The sequence below is a fragment of the Oryctolagus cuniculus genome, chromosome 17, assembly GCF_964237555.1.
Source record: "Oryctolagus cuniculus chromosome 17, mOryCun1.1, whole genome shotgun sequence".
NCBI classification, from domain to species: Eukaryota; Metazoa; Chordata; class Mammalia; order Lagomorpha; family Leporidae; genus Oryctolagus; species Oryctolagus cuniculus.
Window position 1 is genome coordinate 45,133,701 of NC_091448.1, and position 19,843 is coordinate 45,153,543.

Consider the following 19,843-nt stretch of genomic DNA (forward strand, 5'->3'; position numbering starts at 1 on the left):
TCCTAATCTCTATAAACCAATGATTCATACACATGAGCTACATTCTAAAAACTGCTGTGGTTATTCTGAGATAATTAAACTTTGTGATTCTGAACTGATACCTTTTTGGTTATATGCTAGGGAAAGGCTTAAGCCAGAAACATTAGGAAGTAAGTTATACAAGACAAGGACCTCTCTATATAGTTGGTTTACTACTGGATCTCAATGGCCTAAAAGAATAACTACTTCTTAGAGCTCACTTAGTGTTTGTGAATCAAATGCTTTATTAATTATCCACAAATGTTTCTTTCCCAAGGGAAAAAGACAGTATGAGTTATGGGTAATCCACTGGTACCTTTTTCTTCTCCCCCCCCTTTTTTTTAATTAATTAATTTATTTGAAAGGCAGAGTTACAAAAAAGCAGAGGCAAAGACAGAAAAGTCTTCCATCTGGTGGACTCCCCAAATGGCCACAACAGCCGGAACTGGGCTGATTCAAAGCCAGGAGCCAGGAGCCAGGAGCTTCTTCTGGGTCTCCCACATGGATGCAGGGGTCCAAGGACTTTGGACCATCTTCTACTGTCTTCCCAGGCTATAGCACAGAGCTGGATTGGAAATGCAGCAGTGGGACTTGAACCAGCGCCCATATGGGATGCTGGTACTGCAGGCGGTAGCTTTACTCACTAAGCCAAAGCACTGGCCCCTGATACCTTTTTCTTAGAAATGTTTTTTAAATCTCTTTTCCCTCATAATAAAAGTTGTCCATGTTCACTTCAAAAAATGTAGGAACTTCAGATAAAAAGAAATATCCTATAATCCCCCCGCCCCCCAAAATCCTGTAAATTCCAGAACCAAACAATATTAAAGTTTCAGTGTAGAACTTTTCAGTCTTTTTGTCTATGCACAGAGACATAATTAAAAAAATGAATATATTCTGTATACCATTTATAAGTTGTTCTTTTACTTTTCAGCTTGGCATCAACATCATTCTACGTCAATATACATTCAGGGGCCGGCGCTGTGGAGCAGTGGGTTAAAGCCCCAGCCTGCAGCGCCGTCATCCCATATGGGTGCCAGTTTAAGTCCCAGCTGCACCTCTTCCGATCCAGCTCTCTGCTATGGCCTGGGAAAGCAGTAAAAGATGGTCCAAGTCCTTGGGCCCCTGAACCCATACTGGAGACCTGGAAGAGGCTCCTGGCTTCGGATCAGCTCAGCTCTGGCCATTGCAGTCATTTGGGGAGTGAACCAGCAGAATGGAAGACCTCTTTCTCTCTGGCTCTACCTCTCTCTAACTCTTTCAAAGAAAATAAAATCATTACAATATATATATTCAACTAGATAATTTGCATATTTATTAACTTAGATGCAACTAACTTAGATGTATCATATTTTAATTATAATATTTTTCAGACATTTAAATTGTTTTCTACTTTTCTGCTATTCCTGGAACACTGAAAAACATTCTTATAGCTAAAAATCTTTTTATACATCTATGGTTATTAATTTAGAGTAAATTCTTATTAGAATTACTAGGTCAAAGAGTATGCCAAATGACAATGGCATACTGGCAAATCACTCTCCAGAAAGGTTACTCCAGATTATTCTTTTACCACCAAAAGTAAATGACAGTGTCTGTTTCTTGATTCTTGTCAACTCCATATTAGGTAAGCTAAGAGAAAACTTTTAAAAGCCAAATTAATAGGAGAGTAACATGCCAGTCCATTTTTATTAGGGAAACAATTTTTCCCTTAAAAACAAGATTGCAGAACCTTTTAAAAATGCTATCATTCATGGAAGGGGAGAGGGAGCGGGAAAGGGGAGGGTTGTGGGTGGGAGGGAAGTTAGGGGGGGAAGACATTGTAATCCATAAGCTGTACTTTGGAAACTTATATTCATTAAATAAAAGTTTAAAAAAAAAAGCTATCATTCAAAGTAAGCCAAATTTTCATATAATTTCAGTTGGATTACCCAGATTCAAAGGTAAGGGCCAGCTCAGTGTAATGCAACACATGTTTCCTTTCCAGGAAATACATGGTTCAAAAAATACACGCTTCAAAAGCATAAGCCACAGAGTCTTTTGTAACTGGCCCTGGAGCACACTCAAGGCCACCTCAGATATTTTAGCTGTGTATAGGAGTGTGAGGCTGCAGCAGCTACCTTCCTGTCAAGGAAACACCTGGTCTAAACGCTGCTTTGATGCACAGAGCATCTATTTTTTTTTTTTTCTATTACTTTCAGTTCACTATTCTCCATGTGGTACACAGAAAACGTTTATTGTGCAATGAGCTAACAGAGATAGGACTATTCAGTCTGATTTAGAACATGAAAACTCGATCTAAAGTTATTACTTAAATTAAGACTGCGTTGTCCTGCTCTACAAAATATACCTGAAAACAGTAATTTATGGTATTGTACTTACTGCTGTATGCTTTTGCTTTGTTTCTGGAAACACAGTTAAATTTAACTGAACCTTAGTTAAATAATAAAGGAGGTCTTAAGTTTTCCATGAGAAATTCATTTGTGAAACATGCCCTAATCTGAAACTCTGTGCCACCTCAATAACTGCACTAAATGATAAAACTGTTAATTGTTCAGTGACTCTTAGGACTCCATCCACTTCAACCCTGTGAATTCTGTTATTCAGGGGTAGATTATCTCCCTGGAGTCTTTTCCAGGCTTCTTTATTTCTTGTTTTGGTTACCTCCTGTCCATTCCACTCCTCATGGGGACTTCTTTGCTACAGCACAGGCAGCTGAATTAAGAGACTGAAATTTAAATACCCGATTAGGCAATGGACTCCAAGGAGTCACATGATTTTCCAGTTATATTAGATCATTTTCTAGATAATTTCAAACAAGAAAGTAAGAATCTATTCTGTCCAAATGTAAGAGACACTCTCAGGGCATTTACATAAGTTCTCTAAGGCCTCAGTTCTCTCAACTATAATAAGGGGCTAATCACATTATTTTTAGTGGTTGATGATTAAATATAATCTAGGTAAAGTACCTGGCATAAATAATCCAAAAGTGTCAGCACAACAGCTGATAATTATTAACAACTATAAGGTTTTCTCTAAGCTTTATTTGTATTATGCAAATAATCACCAGCAATTTCAACGGATATCTATCTGATAGTCAGTGGTACCCTTGATCACCTTAAGAAACTGAGAGAGACCATACATAGCAGTGTGATGTTCTAGACTTGGTTCTGAGGCTAAGTAACTAACTTAGTCAATGACTTTCTGTAAAACTCAGTCCCAAATGGCTATGGGATCCATGAAGTCTCTTCCAGAGCCAAAGATACTTCTGATTTTCACTTGTTCATCAACACTCAAATTCTACGTTTTTATTATGACTACACAAACAGATCATACAAAATCCTATAAACACAAACAGATCACATACAGTCTTCTCATATACCAAATTGTACCATTTCAAATACTACTTTTCAGAAAATAATGCGTCAACAACATATCAAAAATCTTTACTTGTAGAGATATTAAAATTCACCTTACCACATTGCCTGTACAGACACAGGTTTGAATATGTGAACTCTGTTATCTGTTGATACGCTGAACCCACTAAAGAGAAAAGAGAACAAGACAAAGATCCACACATGAGAGTAGGTTATTTCAGTCTGAGAAGGTTGCTTTCCAGGCTAGCAACAGCTGGCTCAGTAGAAGGAAATCATCAGACACTTCAAGTAGGACCAGAGTATACAAACTGACTAAAAAGCTTCAACAAATTGTCTGATTTTATCTGCTAGGCAAAACAAATGAAACACCATGTGGGGTTAGGGAACTACATACAGTTTCCCAGCTGTAGCTATGAACAAACTGTTCTGTATGTTTCTATTTGGAAGTCTTGTGAGTTCTTAGCAAACCTGACACTGGTTTTTATAAACTGGAGCAAACATCTTAGCCTCTTGGGGATACATTCTAAAAACACCAGGAGGTGGGGGTGGGGGTGGGGGACACTGGAAGGAACTGGCACAGGAAAGGGGTTATACTGTAGGCTGACAGCTGGCAAAGGCAGCAAGAGGTTATTTGAAACAGAACATATCATCCTCTGGGAGAGCATTGCAACAGCCACACATGCTTAAAGAGTGAGCCAACAAACTAGTTCTTCTTTGTTTAGATTTCTACCACAGTAGGTCTAAAAGAACAGAAGTGAGAGACACTGGCAAGCTTATTTTTTACTCCACTTTACAAAACAGAGTTTTAAAGGAGTCATTGAGCTGCTGACATGACAGCTGAGTTGGACACAATGGGCTTCCCATTCAGCTGAATGAACGGGCACTAAGATGGAACCTCATGCCTTGGCTTTATGTAGGAGAATAAAAAGAGAAAACTTACCCATCACCATCCAAATGAATTAGGGTGTCACTCCAGAGAGGAAGGACTAAGCCCATGGTACAAGTGCTACTGCAAGACAAGAAATTATCCATAAGTTACCTCCAGTTTCACCTGGAAGTAGTCTTTTATTAACTCTTGCAACACTAAGGATAAAGCTCTGAATTCTGGCATAAGTATTACAGTGGAGAAATTTCTATCATATGACAATCAATCCTATCCACATTGTCAAGAGCTGTTTTAAAGAGATGGTCAGTCAGTTCCTTAGGCATTTACCAAACAGAACTTACTGACTGAGCTCCCTGTATTGCTGCCTTGCAAATAGCCACTACCTAAAAATTCTAGACAATTACTGCTGGCTTATATTTAGCAGGTATAAACCCATGGTACAGCATCCAACACAACTCTAAGGACTGATTCATTCTTTCTCTGTTTTGCTTTCTCCTCTCTCTCTTTAAGGTTTTACTAATTTTTGAAAAGCAGAATTACAGAGCTAGAGGGAAAGACAGAGAAAGAGATCTTCCATTAGCTGGTTCATTCCCCAAAAGGCTACAATGGCCAGAGCTGGCCCAGGCTGGAGTCACAAGTCTGAAACTACATCTGTGTCTTCCACATAGATGGCGCAGGCCGAAGTACTTGGGCCATCTTCTACTATTTTTCCAGGCACATAGCAGGGAACTGGATCAGAAGCTGGAACTTGAACTGGTGCAAATGGGATCCTGGCATTTTAGGCAGTTGCTTAACCCACTGTAGTACAACACTGGGCCCCAGGGATTATTATTATTATTTAAGATTTATTTATGGGGCCTGCACTCTGGTACAGAAGGTTAAGCCTCTGCCTGCAGTGGCAGCATCCCATACGGGCTCCAGTTTGAGTTTTGGCTGCTCCACTTCTGATCCACCTTCCTGCTAATGGCCTGGGAAAGCAGCAGAGGAGGGCCCAAGTCCTTGAACTCCTGCACTTGTGTGGGAGACACAAAAGAAGCTCCTGGTCCCTGGCTTCAGCCTGGCCCAGTCCCAGATGTTGCAGCCATTTGGGGAGTGAACCAGCAGACAGAAGACAGATCAATCAATTTTCTTCTATCTTTCTCTGTAACTGCCTTTCAAATAAATAGAGCGAGAGATAGATCTTCCATCCATTGGTTTACTCCCAAATGGCTGCAACGGCTATAGCTGGGCCAAACCAAAGACAGAGGCTAAAATTCTATCTGGGTCTCCCATGGGGGTGGCAGGGCTCAAGCATCTGGACCATCTTCTGGAGCTTTCTCAGGTGCATTAAGACTCGAACTGAACTCATATACAATGCTGGTCCATAATGCCAGTCCCTCCAAGGGTTATTTCTAAAACCAAGAACCACTGCTGGCAATTGAAGACTTTAGAATGATTGATTTGCTTAATTCTGAGGTTTCACTTAACATGAGATTCACTTAACATGAGAATACAATAATGTAAAAGGATAAGGGAATTTAAAAAGTAATTATTGATCACTTGTGATCAAGTTAGAGAAACCAGCCACAACTTAAATAAAACTATGTGGGGCTGGCACTGTGGCATGGTGGGTTAAGTCGCCGCCTGCAGTGCCAGCATCCCATATGGGTGCCGGTTCGAGTCCTGGCTGCTCCACTTCTGATCCAACTCTCTGTTGTGGCCTGGGAAAGCAGTAGAAGATGGCCCAGGTCCTGGGCCCCTGCACCCACGTGGGAAAACCCAGAGGAAGCTCCTGGCTTCAGACAGGTGCAGCTCTAGCCGTTGAGGCCAATTGGGGGGTGAGCCAGCAGATGGAAGACCTCTCTCTCTGCCCATCCATCTCTTTCTCTCTCTGTGTAACTCTTTCAAATAAATAAATAAATCTTTAAAAATATAAAGTATCTTTCTAAAAAATTAAATAAATAAAACTATGCTTGGTAACTATGCACTAAACTAGCATGCTGAAATGTAGTTAATAGGAATGTCAACAACCAACAAAAGGGTAGTTCTTTATTTTTTTAAATATTTATTTACTTATTTGAAAGGCAGAATTACATAGAGAAAGAAGGAAAGACTGAGAGAGAGGTATTTTCCATCTGCTCATTCATTCCCAACTGGCCACAACAACCAGTGTGGGGTCAGGCTGAAGCCAAGAGCCAAGAGCTTCTTCGGGTCTCCTATGTGAGTGGCAGGGGCCCAGGGACTTGGGCCATCTTCCACTGCTTTACCAGATGCATTAGCAGGGAGCTGGGTCAGAAGTGGAACTGTTGGGATTTGAATCAGCAGCCATATTGGATGCTAGTGTTACAGGTGGCAGCTTAGCCCGCTATGCCATAATGCTGGCCCCTAATTTCTTCATCTTAAAATGCTGATAATGGGGCCAGCATTGTAGCAGAGTAGGTTAAGCCTTCTCATGCAGTGCCTGCATCCCATATGGTGCTGGTTCATGCCCTGGATACTCCTCTTCTGATCCAGCTCTCTGCTAATGGCCTAGGAAAGCAATGGAACATGGTCCAAGTACTTAGGTCCCTGCACCCACATGGGAGACTTGGAAGAAGCTCCTGGTTCCTGGCTTTGGATCAGCCTGCTCCAGCCATTGTGGCCATTTGAGGAGTGAACCAGTGGATGGAAGACCCCTCTCTCTGTAACTCTGCCTCTCAAATAAATAATAAATCTTTAAAAACACGAAGGGCCTGTGCTGTGCCACAGCAGTTTAAACTGCCACTTCTGACACCAAGCACCCCGTATCAGAGCACTGGTTTGAGTTCCGGTTGCTCTGCTTCTGATTCAGCTCCCTGCTAATGTGTCTGAGAAAGCAGAAGGTGGCTCAAGTACTCGGGCTCTTGCCACCCAAGTGAGAGACCTGAACAGAGTTCCTTGTCCCTGGGTTCAGCCTGGTCCATCCTTGACCGTTGAGGCCATCTGGAGCATGAACCAGTGGATGGAAGATCTCTTTCTTTCTGTATCTCTACCTTTGAAATAAACAATTCTTAAAACAATAATAGGAACCACATGAAGAATATAAAACTTTAATTTCTGGAGTCATTGAAAAGCTGAAGAAGGCCACCCCTAGTTGGGCTGTTCAGTACACTTGCTAGTCTGTTACTCAACACTCTGCTACTGATTCCAGAGCATAGAAGATCCAGATCAAAACTAGAACAGCTTATCCTCACTAAGAGCCTGAGCTTGACCACCAAAAGCATAGGTATAATGCTAGAGTCCAAGAGCAACTAAGACAACTGAGTAGATGAGGTGAACACACAGAAAACTGGCTTTGAAAATTGCTTCCCAAGATGGCATGGGGTTATATTAAAGTAGTTTCTGTTTTTTATTTATTGAGTGCTTAGACAAGGTCCTGGCAAGAAATATAATTTGGAATATAAATATGGATGGTTGGAAGCCCTGTGACAAATCTAGAAATGAACTATACAGAAGCTTCAAAAAATGAGCTCGTAACCAGATACCAGTCAGCCTGTGAACAAGACTGAATGGTATGTGGGAAGTAATATCACATCTCTGGCTTGTATTCAGGTCAGAATGCTTTTTAAAATAAAGTAGTAGCTTTATCACACAATAGCAAAAAGGGGCCCAGGTTAGGCACACTTGGTATTTTTGTACAGTTTACGTGAGTCTAATGAGATTTTTCTCTATTTAACTATATCTAATTATTTTAGCATACACTCATACTCATCCCATCCAACAAATACTTGCTTTTTGAGAGACAGGATGGGGGTGTGTGAGAGAGAGGAAGAGAGAGAGAGAGAGATATCCTCTACTGTAGGTTCACTCCCAAATGGCTGCATTATGCAGGTTGGGTCAAGCTGAAGCCAGGAGCCAGGAACTCCATAACTTAATCTAGGTTGCCCATGTTGGTGGCAGAGGCCCACAAACTTGTGTCATCTTCTATTGCTTTCCCAGGGACATTGGCAGGGAGTTGGATAGGAAATGGATCAGCAGGTCTCCAGCTGGTGCTTTGACATGAGATGCTGGTGTTCTAAGTGGTGACTTAACCCACTGTGCCACAATGGCCCCAAAAAGAGAAATTAAAAAACAAAATGAAAGCAGGTGTTTGGCCTAGGAGTTTAGAAGCAATTTAAGATATTCTCTTTTTTTAAAGATTTATTTATTTATTTGAAAGTCAGAGTTACACAGAGAGCAGGAGAAGCAGAGAGAGAGAGAGAGGGAGGGAGAAAGGGAGGGAGGGAGAGGGGGAGGTCTTCCATCCGTTGGTTCACTCCCCAATTGGCTACAACGGCCGGAGCTGTGCTGATCCGAAGCCAGGAGCCAGGAGCTTCTTCTGGGTTTCCCACGTGGGTGCAGGGGCCCAAGGACTTGGGCCATCTTTTACTGCTTTCCCAGGCCATAGCAGAGAGCTGGATCGGAAGTGGAGCAACCGGGTCTCAAACCCGGTTTGAAGCGCCCATATGGGATGCTGGCACTTCAGGCCAGGGTGTTAACCTGCTGTGCCACAGCTCCAGCCCCACATTTAAGATATTCTTATCCCATAATGGAGTCCCTTGGTTTGAGCCTTGGTTCTTTATTCCAGCTTCCTGCTGATGTGGACCATAGGAGAAAGCAAATGATGGTTCAAACAGCTAGGTCCCTGATGCCCACATGGTAGACATGAAGTGTGTCAGCTTTGGCCTGGTCCAGCCTGGCCCTGGACATTATGGGCATCTGAGGAGTGAACCAGCAGATGGGACCTCTCTTTGTCTCTCTCTTAAAAGATGTATTTTTAGAGGGCTGGCATTATGATGTAGCAGGTTAGGCCTCCATCTGTGCTGCTGCCACTGGGCATCCCATATGGCAGCTGGTTCGAGACCCAGCTGCTCTACTTAGGACCCAGCTCCCTGCTAATGTACCTGGGAAAGCAGCAGAAGATGCCCAAGTGCTTGGGCTCTTATATCCATGTGGCAGACTGGGAAGAAGCTCCAGGCTCCTGGCTTCAGCCTGGCACAGCCCCAGCCACTGGGGCCATTTGGGGAGTGAATGATAGTTTGTAACACAATATATCCAGTGCATTTTGAAAACCACAGAATAAAAACTAATTTCTAGTTTTTCATATCTCATTTTGCCTTCTATAAACTAAAATTTCCTTTTGTTAGTGATACCTGGCAGATATGATTCAGGCAGGACTTATTATGTAAGACAGATGATGTTCACTGAGGATAAATTATCGGGCACTTACTTTATTAAGAAGCATTCTTTCTGATACAGTTTAGGATAAAGTGAAAGAGAAAACACTCGACATCTGACAGCTCATACCCTGGGTCAGGAGAGTCTGCAGTTACTACCTTCTGTCTTGAGGGGAAGACTACTGAAGTTTCCATGCAGCACCAGTTCCTGTTTTACATGCTCTTCAACCCACAAAAAAACTGAACATAAAAAATATGAGCAGAAACAGTGCTGTCTAACTGACCTTTCTACAATAATGGAAATGTTTTATACATGTTTTACGTGTCTTGTCCAATATGGAAGCCACCAGTTACACAGGCCACTGAGTACCTGAAATGTGCCTAGTTATGACTAGGAACTGAAACTTTTATTTATTTAAATAGCCACATGTAGTTAGTGGCTACCACTACTAGATCTGGAAAGCACAGATCTGAAGAGTAAGAACCCAAAAGAAAGGACCTAAAATCCTAATGACTACACATGCAGAAGGTGCTCTTACAGGAGAATGCTTACTGAACACTCTCCTTTGTTTTAACGTCACCAGAAGTTAAAACCATGTAGGAGAAAGCTTCTTAAATGTGGTTTACAAGCCTGTGTAAATTCAGAGCATATAATTACATGCTATAAGTGGCATACAAGTTAACAACTCTGGCCTTGATCCCACAAGTCATTTTCAGACTGACTTCTATGTAATAAGCTTAGGTAAACACTTGTCTGAGAAATTTTCTAGTGACAATGTGATCTCCTTCCCCCAATACCAGAATAATTAGAATCACTCTCTCCTCCTTATTTTGTGGTTGAATTCTCCAGGCCTGGGTCACACCCCTAGTTATTCCACAGTTCCATTATAGTCCTAAACCAGGAAGTCAATGCTTTGAGACATCTGGCAGGATTTCCTGAGGCTTATTATCTACAGTGTAAAGATCTGCTTAGCAGCCACATTCCACAGTCTTCCTAAGATTTCTCCAGGAGAAGTGGCAAAATAAAAAAGGAAAGCAACAAGAATTAAGGACACAAAAAAGTCTGGTTCTGTATAATGTGTGATATTTTAAATTATGGAATGGAAAGTACAGCTAAAGCCAAAGGCGCATGATTATAAAAGTTTCTGCCTTGAGTTGAAATAATCATTCCTCCTCCTCCCAGCCCTTAACTAGAAGAGAAAAGGGGCATATGATTTGGTAAAAGCAAGGTTTCAAGCAGTAGATACACACGTAAAAGACAGGAGCTTAAGAGGGATCTTTCTGAAGCCAGGGCCACAGATGCACAACCACGAGGGACAGATCATATCGAATCATATCTAAGTAAATTATTACTGAGTAAAATACAGTGTCAAGAAAAGACAGTTTTGGGGGGAGAGATTTCTAGCTTAAGCCATTTTGTTTTATAAAATTATTATATAAAGATGGGAAAAGGGTAAGGAATAGTGATAAACTAGGAATACACAATTAAAGACATGCTTGTCTCTCAAGACCACACATGATACTTTTATGTTCTCTAGTTTTATCTTGACCTTTAATGGGAGAAAAACATGAGATTCTTTGGACTGAAAAGAAAACTGGAGGCTGGCGCTGCGGCTCAATAGTCTAATCCTCCGCCTGCGGCACCGGCACACCGGGTTCTAGTCCTGGTTGGGGCACCGGATTCTGTCCCGGTTGCCCCTCTTTCAGGCCAGCTCTCTGCTGTGGCCCGGGAAGGCAGTGGAGGATGGCCCAAGTACTTGGGCCCTGCACCCGCATGGGAGACCAGGAGAAGCACCTGGCTCCTGGCTTCGGATTAGCATGGTGGGCTGGCCACAGTGGTCATTGAGAGGTGAATCAATGGAAAAAGGAAGACCTTTCTCTCTCTCTCTCTCTCTCTCTCTCTCTCACTGTCCACTCTGCCTGTAAAAAACAAAAACAAAAAAAGAAAAGACAACTGGAGAGAGGGGATTAAGATGGTGGAGTAGGGAGGGAGTTTACTTCTCTAGAGAAGATAGTTTAAAAAAAGTAGAAAGAGTGCAGTCTCAGGAAGGAGTTAGGGAAAAACAGCAGAGGAAACTCTACATAAACCAGAGGGACACAGAGGACCTACATGGAGAGCTTGGACACCCACAACTTAGGACCCCAGCAGCTGAGTGCCTCTGGACCAGTGCTGGAGAGTGAAGTGAGACCAGACTACAGCAGGCCGAGCCACTGGTGATAAAGCTGCAGGAAGAGCCTAGAGAGAACCCGGCTTGGAGCCCCATGGCGATAGTGTACCTGTCAAACTAGAGGAGAAAAAAAGAAAAGAGGGGCATGTTTCTCTCTCCCTGATCACCCTGCAACAACATCCTGTAACAAGCTGATAAGGAGCAGGTGCCATTTTGGACATATATAACAGCTGCACCAACTCGTGACAGAGCCCAGCAACCCGCCGAGTGGACTCTTGAGTCTGATGGGGAGAACGGACAGGCAGCCGGGTGCTCATGACCATGGCAGGCTTGTGTGCCAGGACTGTGAAAAAACTGAGGCTGTGAGGGCTCATGGTGTGGCTGCGACTTTGGGTTGTCACTGTGGAAGGTTCACACGCTCAGGGCTGTGCAGGTGAGGGCCACTGCTGGGGAATCTGAGCTTACACTGAGGATAGCACGGATTCTTCATGTGGTCCTTGGGGCAGAGTGGATAAATGTAATACCCAGTCTCCTTTGAGGAGAGAAGCTCAACTGAGCAGAATAAACCTCCTCTCTGATAAAAAAATAAATAAATAAAAAATAAAAGGAGGACATTTACCACGCCAAACCAGGGTATGTCACCTTGGATACACCTTTTACCCTGGAGAACTGAACAGAGCTTCCTGGCCACCTTACTACACACCTCTAGGTATTCACTGAAAGCAGATATTCCACTGATCAACAGAGGGAAAGCACTAAGATAAAAGCCACCACAGCAAAAAAAAAAAAAAAAAAAAAAAAAAGTAGAAACCAACAAGTATCTCCACAAATGCAGAATAACAAACACACCAACTCAAGAAACAAGAATAAGGAAGACAACATGACAACCCCTAAAGAACACAAGACTTCAATATTAGATTGTGAAGATGATGAGATTGAAGAAATACCAGAAATGGAATTCAAAAAATTGATCATAAGATTAAACAGAAGTGGGCTGGTGCTGTGGTGTAGCGGGCAAGGCCGCCACCTGCAGTGCCGGCATCCCATAGGGGCATTGGTTCAAGTCCCAGCTGCTCCACTTCCAATCCAACTCTCTGCTATGGCCTGGGAAAGCAGCAGAAGATGGTCCAAGTTTTTGGGTCCCTGCACCTGCATGAGAGACCCAAAAGAAACTCCTGGCTCCTGACTTCAGATTGGCACAGCTCTGGCTATGGTGGCCAACTGGGGAGAGAACCAGTGGATGGAAGACCTTTATGCCTCTCTGTAACTCTTTCAAATAAATAAATAAATCTTTAAAAAAAATTACATAGAAGAAATCAGAAGCAAATGCACTAACAAAATCTGTACATGACATAAAAGAAAATTTCTCCCACAAAATTGAGATCTTAAAGAGAAATCAAAATGAAATCTTAGAAATGAAGAATTCAACAGAACAAATAAAAAATGTGGTAGAAAGCTTTAACAACAAAATTGGTGAAGCAGAAGAAAGCCTTAACAACAGAATTCGGGAGCCAGCGCTGTGGCATAGAGGGTAAAGCCGCCATCTGCAGTGCTGGCATCCCATATGGGTGCCAGTTCGAGTCCCAGCTGCTCCACTTCCGATCCAGCTCTCTGCTGTGGCCTGGGAAAGCAGTAGAAGACGTCCTTGGGCCCCTGCACTCACATGGGAGACCTAGAAGAAGCTCCTGTCTCCAGATTGCGGCCAGTTGGGGCGTGAACCATCGAATGCAAGGCCTCTCTCTCTCTCCCTCTGCTTCTCCTCCCTCTCTATCTGTGTAACTCTGACTTTCAAATAATAAATACATCTTTAAAAAAAAAGTGCAAAATGGTACACTGGATACCACAAAACATCTTTGACTCTGTAGTAAAAAAAAAAAAATCAAAGGGATACAAATTGGCAAAGAAGAAGTCAAACTATCCCTATTTTCAGATGACATGATTCTATATAAAGGGAATCCAAAAGACTCCACTAAGAGAATATTGGAACTCATAGAAGAGTTTGGTAAAGTAGCAGGATATAAAATCAATACACAAAAATCAACAGCCTATGTATACACAGACAATACCAAGGCTGAGAATGAACTTTTTTTTTTTCTTTGACAGGCAGAGTTAGACAGTGAGAGAGAGAGAGAGACAGAGTTATAGACAGTGAGAGAGAGGCAGAGAGAAAGGTCTTCCTTCCGTTGGTTCACTCCCCAAATGGCCACTATGGCCGGCGCGCTATGCCAATCCAAAGCCAGGAGCCGGGTGCTTCCTCCCAGTCTCCCATGTGGGTGCAGGAACCCAAGCACTTGGGCCATCCTCCACTGCCCTCCTGGGCCACAGCAGAGAGATGGATTGGAAGAGGATCAACTGGGACTAGTACCCGGTGCCCCAACTGGGACTAAAACCCAGGGTGCCGGCGCCACAGGCAGAGGATTAGCCAAGTGAGCCACGGCGCCGGCTGAGAATGAACTTCTAAGATCAATTCCATTCACAATAGCTATAAAAAAAATCAAATAACTTGGAATAAATTTAACCAAGGATGTCAAAGATCTCTATGATGAGAATTACAAAATATTAAAGAAAGAAATAAGAGAAGATACAAAAAAGTGGAAAAATCTTCCATTTTCATGCATTGGAAGAATCAGTATCATCAAAATGTCCATTCTTCCAAAATCAATTTACAGATTCAATGCAATCCCAATCAAAATACCAATGACATTTTTCTCAGATTTAGAGAAAATGATGCTAAAATTCACATGGAAACACAGAGACCCCAAATAGCTAAAGCAATCATATACAACAAAAACAAAGCCAGAGGTATCACAATACCAGATTTCAAGACATACTACAGGGCAGCTGTAATCAAAACAGTCTAGTTCTGGTACAAAAACAGATGGATAGACCAATGGAACAAAATAGAAATGCCAGAAATCAATCTAAGCATCTACAACCAACTTTTATTTGACAAAGGACCTAAAACCAATCCCTGGAGCAGGGACAGTATCTTCAAGAAATGGTGCTGGGAAAACTGGATTTCCACATGCAGAAGTATGAAGCAAGATCCCTATCTTACACCTTAAACAAAAATCTACTCAAAATGGATTAAACACCTAAATCTATGACCCGACTTCATCAAATTATTAGTCATCATTGGAGAAACCCTGCAACACATTGGAACAGGCAAAGAGTTCTTGGGAAAGACCCCAGAGGCACAGGCAATCAAATCCAAAATTAACAAATGGGATTACATCAAATTGAGAAGCTTCTGCACTGCAAAAGAAACAGTCAGGAAAATGAAGAGGCAACTGACAGAATAGGAGAAATTATTTGCAAACTATGCAACTGATAGAGGATTAACCAGAATCTACAAAGAGATCAAGAAACTCCACAATGACAAAACAAACAACCCAGTTAAGAGATGGGCAAAAGACTGAAACAGAGATTTTTCAAAAGAGGAAATCCAAATGGCCAACAGACACATGAAAAAATGTTCAGGATCACTAGCCATCAGGGAAATGCAAATCAAAACCACAGTGAGATTTCATCTCACCCCAGTTACGATGGCTTTCATACAGAAATCAACAAACAACAAATGGTGACAAGGATGTGGGGAAAAGAGAACTCTAATCCACTGTTGGCAGGAATGTAAACTGGTAAAGCCACTATGGAAGACAGTATAGAGATAGCTCAAAAATCTGAATATAGACTACCATATGACTCAGCAATCCCACTCCTGGGAATCTACCCAAGGGAAATGAAATCAGCATATGAAAGAGTTATCTGCATCCCCATGTTTATTGCAGCTCAATTCACAATAGCTAAGACATGAATTCACCTAAATGCCATTCAACCAAAGACTGGATAAAGAAATTATGGGATATGTACACTAGGGAATACTACACAGTGGTTAAAAAAAAGAAAATGAAATCTGGTCATTTGCAATAACACGGATGAATCTGGAAAACATCATACTTAGTGAAATAAGTCAGTCCCAAAGGGACAAATATAATACTTCTCCCAGATCTGTGATAACTAATAGAGTACCTAAAAGGAAATCTGTAGAACTGAAATTGACACTTTGAGAAGCAATGAGTTGAAGAGCCCTTGTCTTGACTATTGAGGAACAGTTTTTTTTCCTTCATACTATTTGTGAACTCTTCATATAACACAGAGTTAATCATACATGTATGAAGTAAACTGAAAAATCAAAAACAACAAAAAAAGACAACTGGAAAAGGTTATTTAAAAAGCTGTTTTTGAACACACACGCACACGCACGCTCACGCACACACACACACAGGCATGCAATTTTTGGTACCATACCTGTCGTTAGAGGAGAAATCCATTCCTAGGACAATACTTTCTTCAGTGTCTTGTCTACCATTAGTTGAAACCACTACCATATAGCGTGTTCGATTCTGGTAAGTACTTTCCAGTCTTACAGCCTGGAGGTTAACAAACAACAGAGAGATTAAGAAATTTAGAAGGTTAATTTCAGATCATACACCATTTTACATCAGCATCTTAATAAAGCACACTCAGGCAACAGAGTCAGTATTTGGGAGACCTGAAGTCAAATCCCAGCTCACCTGTATACTAACTATAAACCTTTGGTATGGAGGAAGGCACTGTGGCACATTGGTAAAGCTGCTGCCTGCAGTGCCAGCATCCCATATGGGTGCTGGTTTGAGTACCAGCTGCTCCACTTCCGATCCAGCTCTCTGCTATGGCCTGGGAAAGCAATGGAAGATGGCCCAGGTGCTTGGGCCCCTGCACCCACATGGGAGACCCAAAAGAAGCGCCTGGCTCCTGGCTTTGGATCAGCCCAGCTCCGGCTGTTGCAGCCATCTGAGGAGTGAACCAGTGGATGGAAGACCTTTCTCTCTCTCTCTCTGTCTCTGTCTCTGTCTCTGTCTCTCTCTCTCTCCCTCCCTCCCTCCCTCTGTATCTGTAACTCTACCTTTCAAATAAATAAATAAATCTTTAGAAAAAAAAATTAGTTTGTCACTAAAGTGTCTGATGGGAAATATAATATCCATGTGTTAGGAGTTTTTCTGAATCTTATTAAATAATGCATATAAACCATAGAGCCTAGCATACAGTAAATGCTCACTAAGTGTTTTCTATTAGCATAATATTATTAGCATAATAATTATAGCATACTTCAAAATATTCACCATAGCATGTTCTTTTATTTTTCTCTAATTGACAGATAATAATCTCTTTGTTGGGGTACACTGTGATATTTTAGAATAATTATACATTGTGTATTGATCAACTGAACAGAGTTATATTCTAGAGACTGAAGAAGAGAATGTGAAGTATACAAATGATAGTACTTGTCTCACAGATGCAATTCCAACAAATAACTACAGTATAGAGCTATTAGTATTACCTAGAGTTACTGGCTGTGCTCTACTACAGATTTTCTTCCTTAGGTCCAGTGAAAATTAAGAGACTCGTTTTTCAGAAGCCTTTCCATTTTTTTGTCAAAAATTTTTAATGCTCTTTTTTTTTTTTTTTTTTTTTTTTTGACAGGCAGAGTGGACAGTGAGAGAGAGAGACAGAGAGAAAGGTCTTCCTTTACCGTTAGTTCACCCTCTAATGGCCGCTGCGGCTGGTGTGCCGCGGCCGGCGCACTGCGCTGATCCGAAGCCAGGAGCCAGGTACTTATCCTGGTCTCCCATGGGGTGCAGGGCCCAAGCACTTGGGCCATCCTCCACTGCACTCCCGGGCCACAGCAGAGAGCTAGACTGGAAGAGGAGCAACCGGGACAGAATCCGGCGCCCTGACCAGGACTAGAACCTGGTGTGCTGGCGCCCGCAGGTGGAGGATTAGCCTACTGAGCCTCGGTACCGGCCAATGCTAATTTATTTTTTGAAAGGCCTTCAGAAAATCTGAATATGGATAAGGTCTTAAATGAAATTAAGAATTTATTGTTAGCATAACAACGGCATTGCAGTTACTATGTTTTTTCCTTAAGCATCTTTAATGAAACCACATGGTATCTGAGTTTTACTTTAAAATAGTCCAACAACAGGGGTCCTGCACTGTGGTATAGTGGGTTAAGCCGTCACCTGCAATAATGGCATCCCATATGGGCGCTGGTTCAAGTCCCAGCTGCTCTACTTCTGATCCAGCTCCCTACTGATGAGCCTGAGAAAGCAACAGAAGATGCCCCAAGTCCTTGGGCCCCTGCACCCACATGGGAGACCCAGATGGAATTCCTGCCTCTCAGTTTCAGAATGGCCCAGCCCTGGCCATCCTGGCCATTTGGGGAGTGAATCAGCAGATGGAAGATTTCTCTTTCTCCCCCACTCCCCGTGTGTGTAACTCTGCCTTTCAAGTAAATCAATAAATCTTCATAAAAACTGCATTTTCTACAAGTGGGTTTTTTCACAAAAATTTGAAAATTATTGATCTTTGAAAATATTCCAACAATAAAAGCAAAAAGTCGGGGTAGAGGGAGATAAAAGAAGCAAGGCAAAGTGTTGCTGGTTATTAAAGCCCAGTAAAGAGTCTATGAGGGGGGCTGGTGCTGTGGCGTAGCTGGTAAAGTCACTTCCTGCAGTGCCAACATTCCACATGGGCACTGGTTTCAGTCCCGGCTGCTCCACTTCCAATCTAGTTCTCTGTTGTGGCCTGGGAAAGCAGTAGAAGATGGTCCAAGGCCTTGAGTTCCTGCACACGTATAGGAGACCAGGAAGAAGCTCCTGGCTCCTGGCTTTGGATTGGCGCAGCTCTGGCCGTTGTGGCAACTGGGGAGTGAACCATCAGATGGAAACCTCTCTCTGCCTCTCCTTCTCTCTCTGTGTAACTCTTTCATATAAATAAATAAATCTTTAAAAATAAAAGAATCCATGAGGATATATTTTTCCTCTAAAATGTTGGAAATTTTCTTAATAAGTTCAAAAAGATGCTTTATAAACTTTAAAATAAAGTAAAACGGCTTCTCGGCAACATTCACTCAAGTACTTACCTATGTCGTTAAGTATAGATGCTGAAGATTCAAAAGTGGAGGAGAAAGACTGTCTTTCTGCCTTCACAGACTACACCTCCTGGTCCTTCTTTTAATTGTTAATAATAACAAAAACAGTAATACAATGATAAGATCCTTTGCAGCCAGGAAAATGTGCTCTGGAGGTAATTTCCTCTGAAGAAAATAACCCCTGCTCCTCATTTCAGAAGACAAACTGAGTTTTAATCCATTAACCAGCTCCAGACAGTTGTCAGAATTTCTATTTAGAATTCTTCTTGAAGTCTCTTTCCCTTTAATTCTGTCACTATTTCCAGATGGCCAGGCAAAGAGAAAAAGAGCCATCGTTACATAGCGCACATGATCCAACTAGCAATGGAGAGGTGAGACTCCCAATGGCTATCTTTTTGTACCTATTCTGACATTCCTAGGAAAATCTAGGAATAAACAAATAGCAGTAGAAATGGCTACATTAAAGCTTGTTTCTAATAACAGCTCACACAACAAGAATGTAATGCCCTTGGGGCTGGTGTTGTGGCATAGCAGGTAAAGCCACTGCCTGCAGTGCCAGCATCCTATATGGGCGCCAGTTTGAGACCCAGCTGCTCCACTTCTGATCCAGCTCTCTGCTATGGCCTGGGAAAGCAGTAGAAGATGGCCCAAGTCCTTGGGCCCCTGCACCCACTTGGGAGACCCGGAGCAAGCTCCTGGCTGCTGGCTCCTTATCGGCACAGCCCTGGCCACTGCGGCCAACTGGGGAGTGACGCAGCAGATGGAAGACCTCTCTCTCTCTCTCTCTCTCTCTCTCTCTCTCTGTTGTGTAACTCTTTCAAGTAACTAAATCTTAAAAAAAAAAAAAAAAGAATATAATGCCACCATTCAGACTCCAAATGCACAAGATATAGAGCTATGCTGCTAGCTTCATGTCCCATGAAGTAAGACAGCCTTCAAAAACCAAATTCACTTAGGAGAAGCTAAGAGAAACTAACATTTAAATAGACCGAGGTATAGACGAGAAGTGGGGAACCTTTTTTATGCCAAAGGCTATTTGGATATTTATAACATCGTTTGTAGGCCACACAAAACTATCAACTTAAAAATTAGCCTGCTATAAATTTATTTAATTTTTTAAAATATTTGTGTATTTATTTGAGAGGCAGAGTTACAGAGAGTGAGAGAGAGAGACAGAGAGGTCTTCCATCTGCTGGTTCACTCCCCAGATGGCTGCAATGGCTGGAGCTGGGTGGATTGGAAGCCAGGAGCCAGAAGCCTATTCCAAGTCT

At 42.2% G+C, this 19,843-nt stretch overlaps 1 protein-coding gene across 7 annotated transcripts in view; it reads right to left on the reverse strand.

Annotated features, from left to right (window-relative positions):
* SSH2 (slingshot protein phosphatase 2) overlaps positions 1-19,843 on the reverse strand; it is a 280,902-nt gene that overhangs the window by 48,150 nt on the left and 212,909 nt on the right. For 4 of the 7 annotated variants that reach the window (XM_002718906.5, XM_008270960.4, XM_008270961.4 and 1 more), the window contains 3 exons: positions 15,908-16,029; positions 4,333-4,401; positions 3,493-3,558 (listed from right to left, as the gene is read on the reverse strand). In XM_002718906.5, coding sequence (XP_002718952.2) covers positions 3,493-3,558; positions 4,333-4,401; positions 15,908-16,029 — 257 coding nt within the window. The remainder of the gene's footprint in view (positions 1-3,492; positions 3,559-4,332; positions 4,402-15,907; positions 16,030-19,843) is intronic. The other 3 variants (XM_070061153.1, XM_051824583.2, XM_051824584.2) reach the window with 1 other exon arrangement.